This window comes from Phalaenopsis equestris, unplaced genomic scaffold, assembly GCF_001263595.1.
Source record: "Phalaenopsis equestris unplaced genomic scaffold, ASM126359v1 Scaffold000522, whole genome shotgun sequence".
Lineage (NCBI taxonomy): Eukaryota > Viridiplantae > Streptophyta > Magnoliopsida > Asparagales > Orchidaceae > Phalaenopsis > Phalaenopsis equestris.
The window spans coordinates 65,930-74,949 of record NW_018164962.1 but is presented as its reverse complement, the minus strand read 5'-3'; the positions used below and the strand labels follow the sequence as shown (position 1 = coordinate 74,949).

The 9,020-nt window shown below is 37.2% G+C and overlaps 1 protein-coding gene across 1 annotated transcript in view; it reads right to left on the bottom strand.

The window, feature by feature from the left end:
* LOC110028703 (peroxisomal (S)-2-hydroxy-acid oxidase GLO4-like) overlaps positions 1-9,020 on the bottom strand; it is a 17,616-nt gene that overhangs the window by 4,046 nt on the left and 4,550 nt on the right. Inside the window, exons 7-11 of the mRNA XM_020730668.1 lie at positions 2,714-2,771; positions 2,271-2,333; positions 1,099-1,168; positions 903-1,003; positions 275-379 (exon numbers count right to left, since the gene is read on the bottom strand). Of these exons, the coding sequence (XP_020586327.1) occupies positions 275-379; positions 903-1,003; positions 1,099-1,168; positions 2,271-2,333; positions 2,714-2,771 (397 nt within the window). The remainder of the gene's footprint in view (positions 1-274; positions 380-902; positions 1,004-1,098; positions 1,169-2,270; positions 2,334-2,713; positions 2,772-9,020) is intronic.

Below are 9,020 nucleotides of genomic sequence, written 5' to 3'. Positions count from 1 at the left end.
CGGGGGCGGGAGCGGGAGTTCGCGGGTTGGGTGGACCGGACTCCACGCCAGCGCTAACAATTTCTACCATTTTATTTCCATAAGGTTCAGTTGTTAAATAATTCTATTGTCAGATGAAGCACCTGAGACAATTCTATGTTTACGCATCAGCTATAGCTGCATAATTTATGTCATCATTTATACTTTGTTTTAATAAATCGAACGCAGTATTATCTAATGATAATTAAATTTACCCAGCATTTAAATATGCTGATTTAAAAAAATGAAGCAATACCATTACAGCTTTCGCTCCGAGGGCTATGGCTTTGAAAATATCAGTTCCATGTCGGACACCTCCATCAACTAGGACAGGAACTGCACCAGAAACGGCTTGAACCACCTATGGATCAGAGGGGGGGATGAGAAGTGATCCATGATTCAAAATAAGGAATGCTACCGCTGAACTTTTTAAATAAGTGATAAGATTATGATAGTTAAGCATAATATTAGCATTAATACAGGATAACAAAGCCATGCTATTCACTATATGAACTTCGATAGCCATTAGCCAACAACAAAGGAGGGGGAGAGGAAAGAGAGCGAGAGAGTTTCTATGTCCTGAAAAAAAAAATGGGGACATTTAAATACATACCACACAATTCTTATGTATTTACACATCTAACATATAAAAATTCATATTTACATGCAAACCACTAAAATCTTTAACATCACATCAAAAATACCACCATCATAGTACTTTTTAAAGTGAAATACATCGTTTTTGTGTATAGGTTCATGACACCAATGCATTTTAAGTGTAAATATCAAACTTTGGGTGTTAGATATATAAATACATAAGATTGTGCGGTATGTATGTAAATTTCAATAGAAAATATTTTAGACACAAGAAAGTGAATTATTACCTCTTCAAGAACAGATATTGTGGCTGGCACATAGTCAAGCTGCCGGCCACCATGATTTGACACAACTATCCCTGAGACTCCAAATTCTACAGCCTTCCTAGCTGTTTACATTAACTTTATTATATGAACAAATTTTTTTCATTATGTTTATGAGGAAAAAAGAAGAAGAAAAGAACCATGTGCAAACAAATTTTACCATCTTCTGCTGTAAGGATACCCTTAATCAGGATTGGCAATTTTGTGATAGATTTGAGCCATGCAATGTCCTGCAGCATAAAGTAGTACTATGGTAAATTATTTCGAATTTGAAAAAATAAAAAGAGACAGAGAGAGAAAGAGAGAGGGGCAGAGATTTGAGGAATGAATCTCTCAAAATGGAGGCATTGGGTAGAGAGAAATGAAAAAGAGATTTCTTAAGGAGAGGCTAAAGGACATTCATTATTTAATATTCAGCTCTAAAAGAATTACAGGACTTATTCCCAAAGAATGACATTTAAATTACTAATAATCAAGTTAAATATAAATAAGGATGATCATAAGATATATTAAATGACAGCTAAAGCCATAAACTCCTGACGAACGCAAAAAAGCAACAAAGTTAAGAACAAATTTATCGAAATCCTCATTATCCTCATAAGAAGTATTATCATAACTTCTGGTTGGCTTTATGAATTCCCACTATTTTTGGTCAGTTTTATTAATCACCGGTCTACAATTTTCTTACTTAGTGATGCATGAGATAATAAATCTATTTCTGCAAATCATTTTGCATCTCTATCCATTTTAATTTTAATCTACCACTTTTCCTTACAGATATTTTATTATTGATTTTGTATGCCCATCTTCGTGGTGAATTTTTTTGCCCATGATGTACATGTCCCAACAATCCAGGTTTTTATTTTACAGCTTTTTCTTGATCATATGATGTTCCTAATATATATCAATCATAATGATCTAGCAATCTATCATTCTTTCACATTGTTGCACATCCAACTTGATTCTTATTTTCAACTCTGCTCAACTTTTCTATCAACAGCTTCTTAACTACCCAAGACTCTAATCCATACGACATGATAGACGCAAAAAGCAATTTTATTAAACTTCTATTTAGCCTTCATGATATTATTTTATGCAAAGTACTTCTAAGTTAGGTCTTCATCTAAGCCTCTTAGCTTTAACTAGAAAAATGGTATCATCTACATCTTCACTTAGTTCTTTTGAAATTTATCATAATCCATCCTTAAAAGGTCCAAAAAAAAGAACTCAAATGAATAGTCCAAATAATGCATTATGAAGTTGAAATCATTACCAAACTTCAAATATTCTCATGTCTGGTGTAATAATAAAAGAGAGTTTCATAATTCATACCTTCCAACTCAGAGAAGGATCAAGAGTTCCATTCGCAAATGCTTGGAGGTTAGAACTACCTTCCTGTATTCAAGGAAAAACCAAACATAAGAGAATTAAATGATGCGGATAAGAATCTATAATAAAATGAAGCTGCATCAAGGAAAAACCAAACAGAGGAATTTTGAATGATGCAGATAATGGTCTACAATTAAACACATATGTCTAGTCAAGTACTACTCAAAGACAGCTAAGCAATACAACTCAAATTATAAGCTTTTTCTTTCAGAAATAAACTCTGATCAGACATTTCCTCAGGTAGAAGTCAATCACTGACATGTAGCATAACAGTTAATGAAGTAATATTACTTGTTGGTGGACCATGAACGAAGTAATATGCATGAACTGTCATTTGCCAAATCAGAGCTTTTCATGTAAATTGAAACAGATGTTATAGCACTCACATCATTAACATCAACTGACAGCAAGCCCTCAAGGTTTCCTAACTTTATTGCAACCATCCTGCATAAAGTAAGAATAAGCTTCGCTATTAAGAGATTCTATTGTTACAGCAAACCAAAAATTAAGAAAAAAAAAAATGAGGAACCGTTTGTATGGGAGTCATTGTGACAGTGATCAAGTAAAGGAGAAATGTTATATTTATTCCAGGTCTCTTAGCATGATATTAAAAGATATGGCACGAACAGCAAGAATTTACGCATATTTAGGTAAAAATACATGAGAGTAGAAGCTAGAAGAGGGGATTTGAAGTAGTTTACAAGTGCTTTATAAAGGTTACAAAGAGAGAGAAAAATTTGAGGAATTATACAAGGAACCCTTAGGTTACAGAAATTAGAAAAGAATATAGTTCAAGGCACTGATAACTTTGTCATTCCCCATTTAACTAAATGATGTGAATGGTATGCTCCAAGTTTTTCAGAAAGCTGAGGTCCAAACAATGATCATCATCATCCTCATCATCTCATCCCAGCTATTTGGGCTCAATATTATGAATACTTACATAATTAAGTTTAAGAAGAGGAGGCTTGCTACTCAGTAATACTCTATTAAAAAATAAATGGTGGCTAGCCATGAATTAAGGATAGAGCTATTCTAAGTTAAGTTTAGGGGATTTAAATTAGTTCAATAGAAATTAATTCTCAAAAAAACTTCCTTCATTTCATTGATGACAAACTTATAAAAAGCCATACAAGTTGCAATATTTACAAATAAATCACTAGACTTCATCTATTTACAAATAGGATCCTGGATTAAATACAAATCTCAACACTCCCCCTCAAGATGGGCAAAAGATATTCACTAAGTCAATCTTGTCACATAGCCTAGACAAAGCTAATGAGCCAAGTCATTTGGTGAGGCAGTCCGCCACTTGGTCTCCAGTGGAGAAATGACATAGCTCCAGTAGTCCATTATTAAGTTTTTCCTTGATGAAGAACCTATAAATCTCCACATGTTTGGCCCTATCATGTTGCACCTGGTTGTTAGCAATGTTGATTGTCGCTTATTGTCACACCACAACTTCATTTGAGTTCTCTGGTGCATTTTGAGTTCAACCAATATGGCTTTCATCCACATCATCTTAGCAACACCTAATGAAATGGACTTGTATTTTGCCTCCGTTGTTGAGCTTATTATAACTAAGTATTTCTTGCTCTTCCACTAAACCAAGTTGTCACCTGCTAACTATTAAAAATTGAGTTAAGAAAAAGAGAATAAATAAATTAATTAAATTAAAATCCTTAAAGTCCTAACTACCTATGGGGGCAAGGGACTGGTAGACATTGCAGACTAGCTCCCTCAGTGTACTTCTTCCTCCATGTATACACCCTTAACTCATCTTCAGCTCTAGGGTCAATCACCTCGATTTTCGTCTCCTCAGTTGATTCATCCCACATCACAGGACGTGAAATTGTTTCCACTTACATCACTCCATTACTACCACTTCTTACTCTCTCTTAACTCATATTTCTAGTGTTTGTTTAGTCACCAAAAGATGATTCATCTCCAAAGTGTAGTATAGTTCAAGCTCTCTGAAAGACACATTCATGATCGCAAAGAGTCTTTTCTCAATCGAGCTCCAGCAGACATAACCCTTTTGAGTAACAAAATAATATACGAAAAAAAATTTCACAGCTGGGATCCAACTTTCCTACAGATGGTCTGTTGTCATTCACAAAGCATAAACATCCAAATACCTTCAATAGAAGGATCCCATTATTATCTCCTTGCAACATCTGATAAGGAGACTTCTATTCCAGCACTCTTGAGAGATCCTGTTAATGAGTTGAGTGACTGTCAACACTGCTTACCCCCATAAGTGTCGTGGGACATTTATTGTCATCATCATGCTCAGAGCTACCTCTAGAAGATATTGATTCTTCCTCTCATTTACTCCATTCTGTGTTGGTGTGTATGGGCATATGGTTTGGAATTGTATCCCTTAAGCTGACAAGCAGTCCCCAAATGTTTTGTTGATATATTATGTCTCATTATCAGATCACGATAATTTCACAATTACATCATAGTGGGGCTGGATTGTTTTGTGAAAATTTTTAAAGCAAGCAACCACCTCACACTTTTGTTTCATCAGGTATATCCTGGTAACATGAAAAAAGCAATAAAAAAACGTATCAAAATACCGATAATCATTCATAGAACTAGTAGGATAAAGTGCTCATACATCAGGCTGTATCAAACAAAACACACCAGAGCTCTCAATCACATAACCGACATAAGAGCTACTAGTGAGCATGTCAAACTCACAAGTATCACACACCAGCTTCTCCTTATTTTTCTTTTCATACACAGATGATAACAACAAATTAGTAAACTTAGATTAGAATATTTCATACATTTGTGATGTAGTAGTAGCACATCCTCAGTGTTCCTCCTAGGTTCTCCTACTTGAGCACTTTTCACCATAGTTGTCAAAGTTGAGTCTTCTCGATCCAAATACCAGAGTCCTCTATGTCACGTACAAGCTCAAGGAGACTAATTCAAGCCATGCAGTGACTTCCTGAGCCTACACACCTTACCCACTGGTATCTCCATATATACCTTCTCCAGTAGCTCCCCATGAGGAAAAACATTCTTCATATCCAATTGTGGATTCTCTATCCACCATTCATTGCCCGAGAAGTCGGTGTCCTCACTGTGCTAATCGTTCTAACCGGTGTGAAGGTTTCATGGTAGTCAACGCTATACTTCTGGCTGTACTCTATTTCCATTAGTCGAGCTTTATACTTCTCTACCTTCCCTTATGGAGTTTGTTTCACCGTGAAAATATACTTGAATCCAACTCTCTTCTTCCCTGCTAGCACCAAGCTTTTCATGCATCGTTGTTTTTCACTTGAGATCCTCTTTACCAACTTGCCAACACTTGGATATAGAGATAGAGTCCAATGATACAATGAATGCTCCATTCAAAGGCGAGATGTTGCAATAACAAATAAAGCTCGCAATATCAAGTTCCCACCTAAAACGATTAGGAAAATGTCTCGCATTGCTGCAGGAGGTCTTCCTTAATATTGGGGGTAAGAGTGGATGTAGGAGGAATAATATCACCAAGGAGTTTTGAATCAAAGGTGAATGGTATAGAAGTCTCAAGAGTTGGAGAAAACCGAGATAAGAGATTTGTTGGCACTGTGGACTCTGTTCCCTCAGTTTGCTTCTTTCTCCATGAATATACCCTTAACTCACCTTCAACCTGAATCTCAGCACCTCTAGGTTCAATCTCTTTGATTTTGATCTCTTCAATTGACATGAGATTACTCTCACTTGCACAACTCTATCACCACTACTATTCATTTCTCTAGTCTCATATCTCTAGTGTATGTTATCTCCAGAGATTAATATGGTTCAAACTCTTTGAATGACACATCCATACTCATAAAGAGCCTCTTCTCAACTGGCTCCATCAGAAATAAACCTTCTGAGTGACAGAATAATCCAAGAACATACATTTCACAGCTTTAGGATCTAACTCCCCTAAAGATTGCCAATTGTCTTTCACAAAGCATGCACATCCAAATACATTTAATGGAAGGATTCCACTAATGTCTCCTTTCAACATCTGACAAAGAGATTTCTACTCCAGCACTTTTGAGGATATCCTATTAATCAATTGAGCGACTGTCAACACTGTTTTCCCTCATAAATGTTGTGAGACATTCATTATCAATAACATGCTCCGAGCTACCTATAGAAGAAATCAATTCTTCCTCTCTGTTATTTCATTATGTGTTGGTGTGTAACATCATGCTCCGAGCTACCTATAGAAAATGTCAATTCTTCCTCTATGTTATTCCATTCCGTGCTGGTGTGATGGGCATGTCGTTTGGTGTTATATCTCTTGAACTGACAGGTAGTCCCCAAATGCTTTGTTGATATATTATGTCTCATTATCAGAACGCAGTGTCTTCACAACAACACTATATTGGGTATGGATTATCTCGTGATAATCTTTAAAGCAAGCAATCATTTCACTCTTTTGTTTTATCAAGTATATCCAGATAACACAAAAAAAACAATCAAAAAACGTAACAAAATATCGATAATCATTCATAGAATTAGTAGAATAAAGTTTCCATATATCAAAATGTATCAAATAAAACTGACAAGAGCTCCTATTTCCAGAACTGACATAAGAGCTCCTAGTAAGCTTGTCAAAATCAAAAGCATCACACATCAGTTTCTTCTTATTTGTCTTTTCATATATAGATGGATACAACCGATTTAGTAAACTAAGACTACATTGTCTCATACGTCTGAGATGTAGCAGTAACACATGCTCGAGAGTTCCTCCTAGATTCTCCTACTGCAGCACTTTCCACCATAGATGCTAGAGTTGAGTACATCTCTCAATTCAAGTACTAGAGTCTGCTATGCCACGTTCCAACCCCAAGTGTATGGCCTGTCTCTTTATATTGAAGATCACTTGAGGAATATCAAAAGAAACAATGCATTTTAACTGAAGATAAATGACACTAATAAATAAGAGGTTTAATAGAAAATGAGCATGCAAAATATTGGACAAAATCATATGATTGGTACATCTTATTGTACTCTTATCAACTACAGGCTACGTTGTACCATCAGCAGTCTATATACTCTTTAGTACTACTATATGAGTATATGAAGGGACTCTCCAACAGTACCTGTCACGTGACAAGAAACACCACAATCTATGATCCATTCTGATGATTTTGTGGTAAAAGTAGAGACAAAACCAAGTGTGTTACAAGTACCTTTTCTGAAGCGAGCATAAGTGTCAATGTTACCTCTTCATGTTGATGACTTTGAAAGATCTTCAGCTCCATCTCGTGCTACTTTCTACTTTTTCTTCAACAGCTCCAGACACTCAGACACTAATGATCAATGATCCTCACTAGTAAAGATCACACATGTCTCTCCCTCGTCCTCTGCTATCATCAGATTTGTCTGATAGCCCCCTCTTCCACATTTCCAGCCCCCACAACCATGACCATGACCTCCACCTTATCCAAGTACACCTGTCTATCTCTCCTTATGTGGATTAGGATAGCCTTGCTCAGGTGGCCAACTTCACCGTAGTTGTAGCACTTGTGAGTCTCCCCCTGGACACCTAGCGTACCTGGGCTCATAGCAGTTAATGTTGATCGTGCACTCGAAAAATCACTCGACTAAGTGTGTAGCTTCATGCGACCCTCTTGTAACAATAGCCTCATCTAGTGTAAGAATAGTCACTGAGCTAGGAGACCGATTTCCTCTAATCAAAGGCCAAGTTTAGATGAGCCAGAAACTGCATAGTCCTCATGTGTGCAAAGATCTCTCCCTTCTTGCACCCCAGATCAACACAGCTAGGCATAGGTGATAAGTGATCAAGATCTTGCCACAGCGCTCTAGGTCTATAGAGTACTCCTAAATCGATCTATCACCCTAAACCACTATCTCTATCTCACGTTGAATCTGGAACGCCCTCATTTGATTCTTAGCTCCGACATAGAATTTCTTCAACTTTGCCCAAATGTCGCTCACCTTCTGAATGTCAACCACTAATGAGGCAGTCGATGAAACCAACGAATTGAGAAGCCAGGTGCAACGCAACCATGCGTGATCCTCCACTCATCCCTCCCAGCATTGTCACTATTTGGCTCAACCCCCGTCAAATATCCTGCTAGTCTCTTCCTTACTTGAGCACCCTCAATCAAGTGCAACCAGTCAAATACGCGGCCAATCCATCAGTTTCAGATCCATATGAGGGAGATCTAAATTCACCTGCGTCGGAGCATGTGCTGAGATAGTAGCTCTTGTCGAGATGTTGGCTCCCTATATGAGCTTGACCAAGACCTTTAAAACTTTGGAATCCATGCATGCTTCCATCCCATAAGTTTAAATCCCTTTACCCTGCATTATCTCCATCTCCCGACATTCCTCCGAACATAAAAATTGAAGCTTAGCCTGTTAATTCCTCCCTAGAGCGCAAATCAGCCCGCCAAAGACTTTTGCCCCCGATGTCTGTACTTTCTCGTCTCGCAAATCCAGCTATAGAAACTCCCCTACTCCCGAAGTCAACGCCCGCTCCTCTGGCTTCGCAGCAAGCGCCGGATTAAATAATTAGAAATCCTAAATCCTAAAGGAACTTATAAAGAGATCTCCAAGTGAATTTTCAATGTTATTGTGGTACTAGGAGTTTCAAAAGTTTCAGGTTTAGGGTAAGTTTCAGGTTTAGGGTTTTGGGCTAGTACCTGTTTTTCCTCTTCATTCCCACCA